General features: G+C 62.3%; 1 protein-coding gene across 2 annotated transcripts in view; it reads left to right on the forward strand.

Moving 5' to 3' along the window:
- Window positions 1–16,117, forward strand: part of ZC3H18 (zinc finger CCCH-type containing 18) — a 51,715-nt gene that overhangs the window by 34,338 nt on the left and 1,260 nt on the right. For both annotated transcript variants that reach the window (XM_062177639.1, XM_062177640.1), the window contains 8 exons: window positions 10,781–10,972; window positions 11,396–11,521; window positions 12,990–13,094; window positions 13,592–13,735; window positions 13,990–14,049; window positions 15,155–15,315; window positions 15,391–15,590; window positions 15,906–15,999. In XM_062177639.1, coding sequence (XP_062033623.1) covers window positions 10,781–10,972; window positions 11,396–11,521; window positions 12,990–13,094; window positions 13,592–13,735; window positions 13,990–14,049; window positions 15,155–15,315; window positions 15,391–15,590; window positions 15,906–15,999 — 1,082 coding nt within the window. The remainder of the gene's footprint in view (window positions 1–10,780; window positions 10,973–11,395; window positions 11,522–12,989; window positions 13,095–13,591; window positions 13,736–13,989; window positions 14,050–15,154; window positions 15,316–15,390; window positions 15,591–15,905; window positions 16,000–16,117) is intronic.

Below are 16,117 nucleotides of genomic sequence, written 5' to 3' on the forward strand. Positions count from 1 at the left end.
GTGTGAGCAGGGGTCAGCCTCACTGTGTGTGTGAGCAGGGGTCAGCCTCACTGTGTGTGTGAGGAGGGGTCAGCCTCACTGTGTGTGGGGTGAGCAGGGGTCAGCCTCACTGTGTGTGGGGGCTCACAGTCGTCCCTGTGTGTGTGAGCAGGGGTCAGCCTCACTGTGTGTGTGTGAGCAGGGGTCAGCCTCACTGTGTGTGGGGTTAGCAGGGGTCAGCCTCACTGTGTGTGTGTGAGCAGGGGTCAGCCTCACTGTATGTGTGTGAGCAGGGGTCAGCCTCACTGTGTGTGGGGGCTCACAGTCGTCAGCCTCACTGTGTGTGTGAGCAGGGGTCAGCCTCACTGTGTGGGGTGAGCAGGGGTCAGCCTCACTGTGTGTGTGTGAGCAGGGGTCAGCCTCACTGTGTGGGGTGAGCAGGGGTCAGCCTCACTGTGTGTGTGAGCAGGGGTCAGCCTCACTGTGTGGGGTGAGCAGGGGTCAGCCTCATTGTGTGGGGTGAGCAGGGGTCAGCCTCACTGTGTGTGGGGGCTCACAGTCGTCAGCCTCACTGTGTGTGTGAGCAGGGGTCAGCCTCACTGTGTGTGGGGTGAGCAGGGGTCAGCCTCACTGTGTGTGTGAGCAGGGGTCAGCCTCACTGTGTGGGGTGAGCAGGGGTCAGCCTCACTGTGTGTGGGGGCTCACAGTCGTCAGCCTCACTGTGTGTGTGAGCAGGGGTCAGCCTCACTGTGTGTGGGGTGAGCAGGGGTCAGCCTCACTGTGTGTGGGGTGAGCAGGGGTCAGCCTCACTGTGTGTGTGTGAGCAGGGTCAGCCTCACTGTGTGGGGTGAGCAGGGGTCAGCCTCACTGTGTGTGGGGTGAGCAGGGGTCAGCCTCACTGTGTGGGGTGAGCAGGGGTCAGCCTCACTGTGTGTGGGGTGAGCAGGGGTCAGCCTCACTGTGTGTGTGTGAGCAGGGTCAGCCTCACTGTGTGTGGGGTGAGCAGGGGTCAGCCTCACTGTGTGTGGGGTGAGCAGGGGTCAGCCTCACTGTGTGTGGGGTGAGCAGGGGTCAGCCTCACTGTGTGGGGTGAGCAGGGGTCAGCCTCACTGTGTGTGGGGTGAGCAGGGGTCAGCCTCACTGTGTGTGGGGTGAGCAGGGGTCAGCCTCACTGTGAGGGGTGTGAGCAGGGGTCAGCCTCACGTGTGTGTGTGAGCAGGGGTCAGCCTCACTGTGTGTGAGGTGAGCAGGGGTCAGCCTCACTGTGTGTGGGGTGAGCAGGGGTCAGCCTCACTGTGTGTGTGGTGAGCAGGGGTCAGCCTCACTGTGTGTGTGGTGAGCAGGGGTCAGCCTCACTGTGTGGGGTGAGCAGGGGTCAGCCTCACTGTGTGTGGGGTGAGCAGGGGTCAGCCTCACTGTGTGGGGTGAGCAGGGGTCAGCCTCACTGTGTGTGTGAGCAGGGGTCAGCCTCACTGTGTGGGGTGAGCAGGTGTCAGCCTCATTGTGTGGGGTGAGCAGGGGTCAGCCTCACTGTGTGTGGGGGCTCACAGTCGTCAGCCTCACTGTGTGTGTGAGCAGGGGTCAGCCTCACTGTGTGTGGGGTGAGCAGGGGTCAGCCTCACTGTGTGTGGGGTGAGCAGGGGTCAGCCTCACTGTGTGTGGGGTGAGCAGGGGTCAGCCTCACTGTGTGGGGTGAGCAGGGGTCAGCCTCACTGTGTGTGTGTGAGCAGGGGTCAGCCTCACTGTGTGTGTGTGAGCAGGGGTCAGCCTCACTGTGTGGGGTGAGCAGGGGTCAGCCTCACTGTGTGTGGGGTGAGCAGGGGTCAGCCTCACTGTGTGTGTGAGCAGGGGTCAGCCTCACTGTGTGTGGGGTGAGCAGGGGTCAGCCTCACTGTGTGTGGGGTGAGGAGGGGTCAGCCTCACTGTGCGGGGTGTGAGCAGGGGTCAGCCTCACTGTGTGTGTGAGCAGGGGTCAGCCTCACTGTGTGTGTGTGAGCAGGGGTCAGCCTCACTGTGTGGGGTGAGCAGGGTCAGCCTCACTGTGTGTGTGAGCAGGGGTCAGCCTCACTGTGTGTGTGTGAGCAGGGGTCAGCCTCACTGTGTGTGTGTGAGCAGGGGTCAGCCGCAGTCTGCACATGGCTCTCCTATTGTTCCAGCACCATTGGTGGAAGAGACAGTTCTTTGCCCATCAGTTGGTCTTGGCACTCTCGTCAGAATCTAGTGATCATGGGGCTGGCACCGTGGCTCACTTGGTTAATCCTCCGCCTGCAGCGCCGGCATCCCTTATGAGTGCTGGGTTCTAGTCCCGGTTGCCCCTCTTCCAGTCCAGCTCTCTGCTCTGGCCCAGGATGGCAGTGGAGGATGGCCCAAGTGCTTGGGCCCTGCACCCGCATGGGAGACCAGGAGGAAGCACCTGGCTCCTGGCTTCGGATCAGTGCAGCTCCAGCTGTTGGCAGCCATCTGGGGAGTGAAATAGCAGATGGAAGACCTCTCTCTCTGTAACTCTGTCTTTCAAATAAATAAAATAAATCTTTAAAAAAAAAAAAAAAGATACACAGAAGGAGAGGTAGAGACAGAGAGAGGTCTTCCATCCTCTGGTTCACGCCCCAAGTGGCCGCAACGGCCGGAGCTGCACCAAGCTGGAGCCTGGAGCCTCTTCCGGGTCTCCCATGTGGTTACAGGGGCCCAAGGACTTGGGCCATCTTCTGCTGCTTTCCCAGGCCACAGCAGAGAGCTGGATGGGAAGTGGAGCAGCCAGGACTCAAACCAGCGCCCATATGGGATGCCGGCACTGCAGGTGGCAGCTTTATCTGCTACAGCACAGCGCCGGCCGCACAGGTGGAGTTTAATTGGGATACCTTGCATCTGTGAGTCAGTTTGGCGCTGTCTCCATCTTAACGGCAGCAGCATTTTCACTGGGAGTTCATGTGCCTTTCCATCTTTTTTTTTTTTTTTTTTTCCGAGATTTATTTATTTTTCTGTTTGAAAGGAAGAGAGGAGGATGAGATCATCCATAGGCTCATTCACTTCCCAAATGCCCACTAGAGCTGGGACTGAGCCAGGCGAGAGCCAGGAGCCCAGAACTCAATCTGGGTCTCCCATGTGGGTGATACCCAAGTGCTTGAGCCATCATCGCTGACTCCCAGGGCCTGGCCAGAGCAGGGGCTCACTGTGGAATGAGAGCCTTACTCCCCAGGCCAAATGCCCTCCCCAATAGTAATATTCTTTTTTTTTTTTTTTTTTTTTTTTGACAGATAGAGTTAGAGAAAGGTCTTCCTTCTGTTGGTTCACCCCCAAAATGGCTGCTATGGCCTGAGCTGCGCCGATCCGAAGCCAGGAGCCAGATGCTTCCTCCTGGTCTCCTATGCGGTGCAGGGGCCCAAACACTTGGACCATCTTCTGCTGCCTTCCCAGGCCCAGTAGCAGGGAGCTGGATCGGAAGAGGAGCAGCCAGGACTCAAACCAGTGCCCAAATGGGAGGCCGGTGCTGCAGGCGGTGACTCAACCCTCTCTCAAAGCACTTTTTTTTTTTTTTTTTGACAGGCAGAGTTAGAGAGAGAGAGAGGTCTTTCCTCCTTTGGTTAACCCCCAAAATGGCTGCTATAGCCGGCACGCTGCGCCGATCAGGAGCCGGGTACTTCCTCCTGGTCTCCCATGCAGGTGCAGGGCCCAAGCACTTGGGCCAATCTCCACTGCCCTCCTGGGCCACAGCAGAGAGCTGCACTGGAAGAAGAGCAACCGGGACAGAATCGGGCGCCCCGGCCGGGACTAGAACTTGGTGTGCTGGCGCTGCAGGCAGAGGATTAGCCTAGTGAGCCGCGGCGCCAGCCCAAAGCATACCTTAACTGCTGTGGCAAACATCCTCCCGGATTGAAGGTTTTTCTTTTCTTATATGTTCTGTTTATGTGACAGGCAGAGACAGATACAGAGTTCATCCATCCATTGGTTCACTATCTAAACGCCTGTAGTAGCCAGGATTGAGTGAGGCTGAAACCAGGAGCCAGGAACTCCATCACGTATCCTGTGTGAGTGACAGGAGCTCAAGGACTCGAGCCATCACCCACACCGGCAGGGAGCGCAGCCTGGTGCTCTGCTCCGTGCTGTGGTGCCTCGGGTCAGGCATACCAGCCGGGAGCTGGATCAGGACTCGGCCCGATAGGTGGTGTGGTGTCTCGGGCAGTAGTTTGACCCCTTGCTGTGTATGGATTTCAGAACTTTCTGTGTAAAATGAGCTTAAAAATTTTTTTTGACCGGTAGAGTTATAGACAGTGAGAAAGAGAGACAGAAAGATCTTCCTCCGTTAGTTCACTCCCCAAATGGCCACTATGGCCAGCGCTGCACCAATCCAAAGCCAGGAGCCAGGTGTTTCCTCCTGATCTCCCTTGCGGGTGCAGGGCCCAAACACTTGGGCCATCCTCCACTGCCTTCCTGGGCCACAGCAGAGAGCTGGACTGGAAGAGGAGCAACCGGGACTAGAACCCAGCGCCCATATGGGATGCTGGTGCCACAGGCGGAGAATTAACCAAGTGAGCCACAGCACCAGCCCCTAAGCTTAACTTTTTTTTTTTTTTTTTTTTTTTTGACAGGCAGAGTGGATAGTGAGAGAGAGACAGAGAGAAAGGTCTTCCTTTGCTGTTGTTGGTTCACCCTCCAATGGCCGCCGTGGCCGGCGCACTGCAGCTAGCGCATCATGCTGATCCGAAGCCAGGAGCCAGGTGCTTCTCCTGGTCTCCCATGGGGTGCAGGGCCCAAGCACTTGGGCCATCCTCCACTGCACTCCCGGGCCACAGCAGAGAGCTGGCCTGGAAGAGGGGCAACCGGGACAGAATCCGGCGCCCTGACCAGGACTAGAACCTGGTGTGCCGGCGCCGCAAGGCAGAGGATTAGCCTTTTGAGCTATGGTGCCGGCCCCTAAGCTTAACTTTTTAAGGAGAAAAATCAGAGTGGTTCACTCCCCCAATGTCTGCAGCAGTCTGGGTGGGCCAGGGCCAAAGGCCAGAACGCAGGACTTGGTCCAGGCCCGCCGGTGGCAGGAGCCATTAGTGGAGTTGTCGCTGCTGCCCCCCAGTGGGAAGCTGGCATCGGGAGCAAGGCAGCTGTGCTGATGGCACACCCAGCGGTCGCCCATGGATTGTCTTTTGTTCCATTTTCCACGAAGGGTTTGAAATGCTTCCATAATTTCGTCCAGGGAGATGGAGAAGCTCTAGAAGGCTCCACGGGTGGGACGTGGAGCTGCTGCGTGCAGTTCCTCTGAGCTCCAGGAGGGGGAGTGGGACTCTGTCTGGGCCTCTCCCAGGGAGGGGTGGCCAAGAACCCCAGCCCTGCCTGGTAGGCCCAGCCCTGCGGGGCGGGTGCTCAGCTCTGGTCTTGAGATGCCCTCGTATCTCTTACCCCTGCCTGGCGCCCCCTTGTCTGTTCCTCCTCCCGGCCGTGCTGTGCCATGCGAGGGTCTTTGGGGAGCTCTGTTGGAGCCCCCGGCAGGATTTCTGAGCACCTGCCATCCAGGCTGCCCAGGTGGGAGGCAGTGCCACCGCATCTGTGCCGCGTGCCGCCCTTCATGCCGTGACCTTCCGTGACTGTGCCTCTTCCCACCCGCGCACCTGACAGCAGAACCTTTACCCCAGCCCTGTGAAGTGCAACGAGGGGAAATCCCTTCCGTGCGAGCTCTCCTCATCTTCACTGCCCTGCTGGCGGCTGGGCCGGCCTGGAGCAGACACAGTCATCGCTGTGACTGTAGGAGTGAGGTGGCACTGGGACCTCCCCACAGGAATTGTCTGGCTGCTCTCCTGGAAGCTGGTCACTAGGCTGTCGAGATTTACCCTGGGTGCCTTGGGTGCCTTGGGTGCCCTCCGGGCTTGACTGCGAGGTGGGCTGGCCAGAGGCTGAGCACTTCGCTGCCAGGGCTCCCAGCCAGGCCGCACCGCTTGCCCCCCCCATCTGGTGAACACTTCCCTCGCCTGCCAGCATCAGGAGCCCCGGGGCTTAGGGGCCCCTTGCGAGACCGAGAACTGCTGTGCTAGGAGAGAAGTCGGACTCGTGGCTGGCTGCCCTGACGGGTGGAGGCGCGTGGCCGTCTGTGGAGTGTGGCGCACAGCAGGGCACTCGGTGAGCCTTGGCCGGGCCCTGCAGTGAAGATCGAGGGTCGAGACCCTTCTGGTGGCACAGGTCCCTGGGCCTCCTGGTGGCTGCCCCGCCCCCAGCCCTGGTGCCCAGCTTGCACCACTGCCTCCCCCGTGGCATCCCCTGGTTATCCTACAGTGTGGGCTCCGTTCATGTGGTGGGGGTAGGTGGTGCCACCCAGGACACACATGGCGGCTGAGCTTTCCTTGGGGTGTCCGGGACCCCCTGGATGCAGCCTTCAGGTGGCAGAGTCTCCACCCCCAGGACATCATCAATGCAGCCACTGATCCAACAGACACTCTTCTGAGAAGTGAATGAACCTTATTTTACCTCTGACCTCTTGTGTCGTCCGTCCTGGGTGTTGTGTGGTTGCTTGGCTGTGAGGCCAGGGGCCTGGGGCATTTTCAAAGATGTGTGCAGGTTTTAACTGCTTAACCAGTGAGCTACTCTGGAAAGCCCAGCCTCTCCTTTTATTTAAGAGGCACAGAGAGAGCAGCCCTCATGTGCTGGGTCATCCCCAGGACCTGCACTGGGACCCGGGGGCTTGGCTGCTTGCAGCGCCGGCATCCTGTATCAGCACCAGTCCAAGCCTGGCTGCTCTGCTTCCCATCGGGCTCCCTGCTAGTGCACCTGAGAGGCAGCAGATGATGGCCCAAGTCCTCGGGTCCCTGCCACCCATGTGGGAGACCCAGATGGAGTCCAGGCTCCTGGCTTCGGCCTGGTCCCGCCCGTCCATCACAGCCACTTGTGGGGTGAACAGTGGGTGGCAGATCTCTCAGTACAGAAACCTGGTATCTGCAGGGGTCAGAGCCACACACACGCACAGGTGCAGTCATGAATCAGAGAAGTGTTGCTGAGCCGTTCAGGTGACGACTTCAGTCACCATTGCATCAGGTGAGGAGTGCAGAAGGGAAAGGGAAGCCAGAGCGGCGGCGTCCTCTCAGGATCAGACACATCCTTGGGGGCTTCCACCCCCAGGATGGTGCGCGGGGCTGGCTCTTCCTGTCTGCTCTCCGGGAGCTGAGGTGCAGGCTGGGAACGGGTGTCCCCGCGTTGGCAGCTGCATGTCACATACGTTTCAGAGTCTGTGGGTGGGAGTCATGGGTCTGCCCCCCCCCCCATTGCCCCTCACGTGGAGCGGCCATCCTCGTCCATGACCACTCCAGGGGCACCCAGATCCATCTCTGCCCCCAGGAGAGCCCTGCTGTGTTCCAGTCCCTGGCCCTGTGGGGGTGAGGGCGCTCTGTGAGCACACCGTGGGCTGCTGCTCTGTGCACTGGGCGTGGGCTGGACACCGTGTCCTGGAGAGACCGCAGAGAAGTGACTGCAGGGCCATGAGTGACAGCAGACAGCACCTGCGGGAGGACCTGACAGCATGGGGTGGGGTGGGGGTGGGGGTAGGGGTAGGGGCATCCTGACCTGGGGGTGAGTCAGAGGCTGAGAGTTCTTTTCTTTAAGGTTTATTTATTTATATGAAAGTTACAGAGACAGAGAGGTCTTCCATCTGCTGGTTCACTCCCTAAATGGCTGCAACAGCCAGGAGCCAGGAGCCTCTTCCACGTCTCCCACATGGGTGTAGGGGCCCAAGCACTTGGACCATCTTCTGCTTTCCCAGGCCACAGCAGAGAGCTGCATTGTAAGTGGAGCAGCCAGGACTCAAACCAGCTCCCACGTGGGATACTGGCACCGCAGGCGGCGACTTGACCTGCTACGCCACAGCGCCGGCCACTAGGGCTGAGCTCTTGACGCACCAGGCAAGTGTGCGCTGTGAGCCGTGTGAGGGGTGAAGAGGAGGTGCTGAGACAGGAGCCGTGCACCGAGGCATCCGCTGGGGGCCACTGGGAGCCCAGGAGAGTCGAGACAGCCCTGCGCCGGCACGCGGCGGGTACGCTGGGCTTCCTCTGCCCAGCTACAGGGGGCAGAGGGCACGGGGGCTGTTTCTGGAACAAGTGTGAGCAGGTTCATTCCAGATCTGACCTGTGTGCCTGGAACTCCCGGCTCGCACGTCTCCGCCTTTGCCCTGAGCCTTCATCGTTCTCCTTCCTTGTCTTTGCCCTGAGCCTTTGTCGTTCTCCTTCCTTGTCTTTGCCCTTTGCCCCGGCCTTCGTCGTTGTCCTCCCTTGTCTTTGCCCTGAGCTGGCAGCTGCTCAGGTCGGAGTTTGCAGACGCAGGTGGCTTTGACTCACCTGTCATGGCAGGTCCTCGCCTTCCTCAGCGCCAGAGAGCTGTGAGCGGGCACGTGCGGCAGACCTGAGGCCCTGCCTTTTATTGGCGCCCTGTGTGTTCACAGGCGCACGGCAGACCCGTGCCCCTCGGCCTCCCTCCTGTGGCCTTGAGCAGGGTAGTGCCTGGAGGATCCACGTGGATGGCCCAGGCCGTGGGGAGCCACCTTCTTGGTCAGAGGCTGCTGGGAGGGATTTGTGCCTCTGGCTAGAAGTGTTTGTGCAAATTCCAAGTCTGACGTTGCCCAGTTTTGAGGCAGGTCTTCCTGCACCCTGCAGAGCCGCCCTGTGGGCGTGTGGCCAGCCCGTGGTTTGTGGTGTTCCAGTTTATCTGTGTGCCTTGTTCTCCCAGGTCTAGTTAGCGAACGACTGCCACCTCGGGGTTCTTAGGCTGTCCTGGGGACGATGCAGCCCGGGTGTCGGCCATCAGCACAGCCAGACCCCGGGGGACCAGCAGAGGGCGCGTTGTCAGAGGCCCCCTCGCTGGGGGGGACAGCTGTGTCGCTGCAGGAGCCCTGGACAGTGCAGGCCCCCTTCTCGGAGAGCACGGCGCTGGAACACTCTCAGTACAGTTCTGCGTGTTCTGGTCAACCTAAGGAAGCATCTTCTTTGCATAAATGGGAAAACTTTTAAATACCAGCTTTGTGAAAAAGAGGGAGAGAGAAGGAAGAAGCCATAGGGTTGCTGGTTTGAGTCCTTGCTGCTTCGCTTGTGGTCCAGCTCCCTGCTGATGCACCTGGGAAGGTGGCCTAGGTCCTTGGGCCCCAGCAAACACACGGGAGACCTGGAAGAAGCTCCTGGCTCCGGACCAGCTCAGCTGCTGCTGTTGCACCCGTATGGGGCGTGAGCCAGCGGATAGAACAACTCTCTCCGCTTCTCTTTCAAATAAATAAACAAATATTTATTTATTTATTTATTAAAATTTTTTATTTTATTTATGTGAAAGAGATACAGAGAGAGGTCTTCCATCCATTGATTCACTCCTCAGATGGCTACAACAGCTGGGCTGGGCCAGACTGAAGCCAGGAGCTTCTTCCTGGTCTCCCTGGGCCCTGAGCTTTGTGAGGCACCGAGACGGCGCTGGAAGGCAGTGCTGGTTTGACCGGGCAGTGGAGAGGGTGAGGAGCAGACCGGACGCCGCGGAGGCGTGTGGGTAGCACTGCACGCAGAACACAGCTGGCGGTGGCGCAGGCAGGGAGCGCAGACGACAGCGGTGGAGAGGCACAGAGGGTGCTCGGCAGCCCTCAGAGATGCTGTTGAGAACAAATCGAAGCCACCCTGGTTCTGCAGGGGCCGGAATTCTTGGTTTGTTCTTGTCTGACTGGAGCTGATAACACAGAGCCCAGTGTGACCGAGAGTGATGTGAGACGGCACCTCGTGGTTTACTTCCAGGTGAAACCATCGGCGGCTCATCAGGAGCCCGTGAAGCGTCTCATCCTTCGCCCCACCGTGAGCTCTCGGGCGAGCGGCACAGGGCCTGAGGTCAGGGCGGGCTGGCCAGCTTCCTCGCACCGCTGAGAGTGGTCAAGGGGTTTGTTGGCCTCTCGGGCCAGGTCTCCGGGTGACATGAGTTACGTCACTGCCACCGTGTGGCCCGCGGAGTGAGGCAGAATTTGGCTGTCGCACATGGCAGGTCTGTGGTTCGTTTCCAGTCGACTGTGTGCTCCCGTGAATGCCCCGACCCCGCCCCTCCTGAGGGAGGCCTGGCACCCTTAGATGTCAGCTGCAGGTCAGCCAGTTCCTTTACCAGAAACCAGAGAGCAGAAACTCTGAGGCACAGATGTCTTCATTTCTACACTTCTTAATTGCATTTGAAGACAAAAAATGTTTGTTTCTCTGATTTTTTTAAAAAGATTTATTTATTTATTAGAAAGAGTTACACAGAGAGAGAGAGAGAGAGAGGGCTTCCATGTGCTGGTTCACTCCCCAGATGGCCACAACGGCCAGAGCTGCACCGATCTGGAGCCAGGAGCTTCCTCTGAGTCTCCCACGTGGGTGCAGGGGCCCAAGGACTTGGGCCATCTTCTACTGCTTTCCCAGGCCATAGCAGGGAGCTGGATCGGGAGTGGAGCAGCCGGGACTCAAACCCGCGCCCATATAGGATGCCGGCACTGCAGCCTGGGGCTTTAACCTGCTGCACCACAGCGCCGGCCCCTCTCTGATCTCTAGAAGATTATGACGCGTTTGTGCCTGCACTCGAGAGAGTGCTGGACCAAGCCGGCGCCGTGCCCGTCCCGCCCACAGCTGACGGTGCAGTGGCAGCGTGGGGGCTGCAGTGGTGGCACCAGGAACGGCAGCGCGCACAGTGACGTGAGAGTTGAGGCCGTGTCTGGAGGTGGCTCTGCTTGTCTGTGGACAAGTTTGGCAGTGAAGGCCGTCGCACGTCCTCGGATGCTCCCACACCAGCCGGCCGTCGGAGCCCCACCGCAGCGGTGTTGCTAACCCTCCTCTGATTGCAGCCGGCCGTCGGAGCCCCCAAAGAAGGAGGCTGCGTCCACGGGGCCCCAGGTGAAGCGAGCAGACGAGTGGAAGGACCCTTGGCGCCGATCCAAGTCTCCCAAGAAGAAACTCGGGGTGTCGGTGTCCCCTAGCCGCGCACGAAGGCGGCGGAAAACATCCGCTTCGTCTGCCTCTGCCTCCAATTCTTCCAGGTGAGGAGGCCGGTCGGCACCCACCGGGTCGGGCCAGCCTGGCAGCCTGCGGTGTGGAGCCTCGCTCGGCCTCCCAGTGCAGAGTGCGCCGCCGCTGCCTGACGCCACTCACCGAGCCCGTTGTCTGCCTAGGGGCTGCACGCGTGTGCTGTGCCTGAACGTGCGGGCGGCGAGGCTGCTGCCCGCCGAGGAGGTCCAGGCGGGGGTCTGGGTGAGCCCGCTGTGCCCAGCAGGAACCGAGGCCTGGCACGAAGCCGGGGCTTTGGCAGTGCGTGCACATGGACACAGCGAGTCACGCGGGCAAGAGTTAGCACGTGTGCGCACGCGTGCCCAGCTCTGAGCGCTGCAGCGTGGAGATCTGCACGTGTGCGCAGGGCAGCTGAAAGCCCCCTCTCAGCGGGCTGCCTCTCCTTGGCCTCACAGGTCGTCCTCACGGTCCTCGTCCTACTCCGGCTCGGGGTCGTCCCGCTCCCGCTCCCACTCCTCCTCCTACAGCTCCTACTCCAGCCGCTCTTCCAGACACAGCTCGTTCTCGGGCAGCCGCTCCAGGTGCGTCCCCAGCCCCGACTCGGGCCTGACAGCCGCGCTGGCGCTGCCGGGTGCCTGCCCCTAAAGTGCTGCAGCAAGCTACCGTCTTGTGGTGTGTGGTGGAAAACATTGAGAACCCAACCGTCACTAGCCACCCATGCCGCAAGTCCATCACGTGTGGGACAGCTGGCGGGGCCTTCACGCACGCAGGAACCACACTGCCCCCTGCAGGGCCGCTGGCTGAAATGTGTCTAGCGCTTGGCAGCCACGTGCACTGGGGACATAGGACACTGCTGCCATCCCAGAAGGTTCTGGGGGTCCAGACAGCTGGGTGGGTTTTCTCCATTGGAAACGGACACTTTGTTTAGTTCTTGGCTGTCCGTTGGGTAGGAAAAATCCCGTCCCTAGTGGAGTAAAGAGGATTCTCCCAGTGGCGCAGGCGCAGCAGGCCACCCAGCCTGCCCTGCCCACAGGCCAGCCAGCCAGCTGCTGCTTCCCGAGGAGGGGGAGGAAGGCTGGGAGACTGGGAGACCACGAGAGGGCTGGGAGTCGGGGTGGTGGGCGGCTGCTCACCTTCCACTCTGGCTGGGCCCTCCTTGCAGGGCGGGGCGGGTGGGACGCGTTGAGCTGTGTCATTGGACAGAGGCCATGTGCGTGCACACGCCACCCACAGAGGTGGTGCCGTGTGGTCCCACCCAGAACTGCAGGGACAGCACACCGAGACGCTGGCGTGTGACAGGGACAGTCTGCGGAGGTGCCACCCGCCCCCCAGGCGTGAGCAGCTAGCCGTGCCTTTCTTCCCCGGGCCTCCCGGTGCGGGCCCTCCTGTCCAGGCTGCTGGCCCTTGTGCCCAGACAGGCCCCCAGCTGCACTTGTGAAATCAGCCTCTGAGGCCCTCTGGGAACCGGGCAGCAGGGCTTGGGGCAGGACTCCTGGGACTTCCCTCTGGCTGGGCCTCGCATGGCCGGGGCAGCCTTGCCTTTCCCTTCCCACAGTGTGGGCGCTGGGGCTGCTCGTGCCTTCCTGGGAGACGGAGGCGGTGCTGTGTGGCGGCGCCCACAGGCACGCCGCGGCCCTGAGGGGGACACCACGGGGTGGCTGCAGCAGGGGCGGAGTGCTCCCTGGCAGAATGGAGTGGCTGCGCTGGAGCTGCACCCCTGGCCTGCTCCCTCTCCCAGCACTGGCAGCCGTCACTCCCAGGCCAGTCCTGCCTTGCGCGGTGGCCTCGTGGCGTCCAGGCTGCACCCATTGCCCGTCTGCCCATGGCGCCTCAGGGGGCCCAGTGGTGTGTGCCGGGTCCAGCTGCCCCTGAGCTCTCTCCCTTCTCTGGGGGCGGGTATTTTTGGCCAACAACAGGACCGTCCACAGCCAGGTGGAAGGCTGAGGTGAGAGTGGAACGTTGCAGTCTGTGCGCTGTCACCGTGGCCCTGCCCTGAAGGAGGGCGCCAAGCACGGGCCCTCCTCCCTCACGCCTCCCTTCGCTCCCCAGGTCCCGGTCTTTCTCGTCGTCCCCGTCCCCGTCCCCAACGCCCTCCCCACACAGGCCTTCCGTCAGAGCCAAGGGGGAGCCGGCCCCGCCTCCTGGGAAGGCAGGGTAAGTTCCCGGCCCCTGCTCCGTCTTCCTCCTCACACGTGCCCGTGACCACAGTGCGCGCCTGGTCCTGGGGAGGTGGAGGGGGCCCCTCAAGGAGTACCAGGCAGAGCTGGGAAGGCTCCTGAGGGTGGCGCCAGGGCACTGTCACTCAGCAGGAAGCAGCCTTACCTGCGGCCTCAGGGCGCTTTAGACAGGCTCCCTCTGGGCGGGGCGGGGGCGGGCCTGGGTTGGGTGCAGTCCTCGCCGGCCTCCCTGGGGAGCCCCCCTGCGCGGCTCCTGTTCAGCTCCCTCCTCGCATCCCATCTGTGAGGGTGGACCCCGAGCTCCTGGGGCGGGCGGAGCTCTGCTGTGGCGAGGGGGCTCTTGGCTGCCCCCAGCCAGGACAGCTGAGCGGTCCAGGGGCGTGCTGGCGTGGGGGATGGTGCTGTGTGGCCCCAGAGGCGCCGGGGGCGCAGAGCTGAGGGCCACAGGCATGCCCGGGCCTCCCTGCCCTGCAGAGAGAAGTCTGTGAAGAAGCCTGCCCCACCCCCAGCCGCACCACAGGCCACGAAAACCACTGCTCTCGCCCCTGAGCCCACCAAGCCTGGAGACCCTCGGGAAGTCAGAAGGAAGGAGCGACCGGCCAGGACCCCCCCCAGGAGGTGAGCGCGCCAGCGTGGGCTCTGTGTCCTCGGTGCTACCTTGAGCAGGTGGTGACAGACGTCCAGCCCGCCCTGTCCAGAGCGAGGTTATGGGGGGGCGGGGGCACCCTGGGTGAGTGGTGGGGCCCCTCCCCGCTGAGCCTGCAGCCTGGTGCCGCGCTGCTTTGTATGTAAGAGCCGCGCCCGGGGAGGATGGAGCCACCCCCGGTGCGCTGCGGTGGCGCCCGGCCCTGAGCGGTTTCTGCTTGTTGCAGGCGGACCCTGAGCGGCAGCGGCAGCGGCAGCAGCTACAGCGGCTCCAGCTCCCGGTCCAGGTCATTGCCAGGCCCTCCCTGGGCCCTCCCCTGGTGTCTGTCTGCCTTTCCCTCGGGGCGTGGCCTTGGGCAGTGTGGCCATGACCACGGGTGCACGTTCGGGATTGTCTGTGGACCAGACGCCCTCCGTCCCCGGACAGAAGCGGGCCCCAGGCGCCCCGTTGATGCCTGCGCACCCTGGCTGGGCGGGGGAGGCGTCGACTCCAGCCTTGGCTTCCGTGCAGCAGGCTCACTTGCATCTCGGGTGGGGGCTTCCACGTCTGCCCAAGTGCTGCGTGGGCGGGGGTGGCTCCCGGCAGCGGGGAGAAGCTGGTCCCGAGCCTGCCGGCCTTGGCAGTGCAGATCGGCACTTGGGGCAGGGCGGGGCACCCACCACACTGCACAGCACACACGGCGGCTGTGTGCGTCGCCTCTGCCCTTCCCCGGGGCACCTGAGCTCACGCGCACCCCACTCGGCTCTGGGGCTCCACTGAGAGACGGTCACCACTGGCTGAGCCGCTTGGATGGAGCATGGAGACCTCCCGCCCCTCCCCACAGCCCCCGGGGCTGCTCGGTGCAGACGTGTGCGTGTGTGTGTGTGTGTGCCCAGGTCCCTGTCTCAGTGCACACGTGTGTGCACGCGCCCAGGTCCCTGTCTCAGTGCACACGTGTGTGTGTGCGCCCAGGTCCCTGTCTCAGTGCACACGTGTGTGTGTGTGCGCCCAGGTCCCTATCTCTGTGCACACATGTGTGTGTGCGCCCAGGTCCCTGTCTCAGTGCACACGTGTGTGTGTGCGCCCAGGTCCCTGTCTCAGTGCACACGTGTGTGTGTGTGCGCCCAGGTCCCTATCTCTGTGCACACATGTGTGTGTGCGCCCAGGTCCCTGTCTCAGTGCACACGTGTGTGTGTGCCCAGGTCCCTGTCTCAGTGCACACGTGTGTGTGTGCGCGCGCCCAGGTCCCTGTCTCAGTGCACACGTGTCTGTGTGTGCACGCGCCCAGGTCCCTGTCTCTGTGCACACATGTGTGTGTGCGCCCAGGTCCCTGTCTCAGTGCACACATGTGTGTGTGCGTGCGCCCAGGTCCCTGTCTCAGTGCACACGGGTGTGTGTGTGTGTGTGTCCAGGTCCCTGAGTGTGAGCAGCGTCTCCTCAGTGTCCAGCGCCAGCTCCAGCAGCAGCTCAGCGCGCAGTGTGGACTCGGACGACATGTACGCGGATCTGGCCAGCCCCGTGTCCTCGGCCAGCTCGAGGTCCCCCACCCCAGCCCAGACCAAGAAGGAGAAAGGTACGTGGGCCCGTGCTCTAGGGTGCGGCTGCCTTCGGGCGCCGGAGGCCAAGCCTGAGCGTTTGCCCTCGGCAGGAAAATCAAAGCGAGAAGACGGGGCTAAAGAGGACAAGCGGAAGAGGGACTCGGCCACTCAGCCAGCCAAGTCCACGAGAGCCCTGGCAGGTGGCAAGTCCGCACAGCCCCCCACGACGCCCCAGCAGGTGCCCCCCGGGCAGCCCCCACAGGGCTCCTTCGTGGCCCACAAGGAGATCAAGTTGACTCTGCTGAACAAGGTGAGGCCCGAGGCCGCCTCTCTCCATCCCGCCTGTCCCTGAGCCACCGATGGCCGCACGCAGCACTGTGCCGGTTCCTTCAGAGCTGCCCCCGCGGAGACCGTCCAAGTCCTTGTCCCCAGAGCCGGACGCCCTGCCCGCTCGGCTGCTCACAGGGAGCAGGGTAGTGCTGCGGCCACTGGAGGCTACGCCCGGCCACAGAGCCTCGTGGGTGGGCCTGGGGGGCAGAGGAGGAACCTGTGGGGGCAGCGGGCAGGTGCAGGGCTGAGGAGTCAGGCCCCCCCTGCCCCCGTCCTCATCACTGCGTCCTCTCAGGCGGCCGACAAAGGAAGCCGGAAGCGCTACGAGCCGTCTGACAAGGACAGGCAGAGCCCCCCAGCCAAACGGGCCAACTTGTCCCCGGACCGAGGTGAGCCCGGGCCTCAGGCGCAGGGATGTGCAGGGGCCCCGGGGAGGACCCCAGAGAGCAAGGGCCATGTGGGTCACAGCTGTCAGGAGACGCAGGGGGTCTCTGGGTGACAGTCGTA

This window comes from Lepus europaeus, chromosome 19 (assembly GCF_033115175.1).
Source record: "Lepus europaeus isolate LE1 chromosome 19, mLepTim1.pri, whole genome shotgun sequence".
In the NCBI taxonomy this organism is placed as follows: Eukaryota; Metazoa; Chordata; class Mammalia; order Lagomorpha; family Leporidae; genus Lepus; species Lepus europaeus.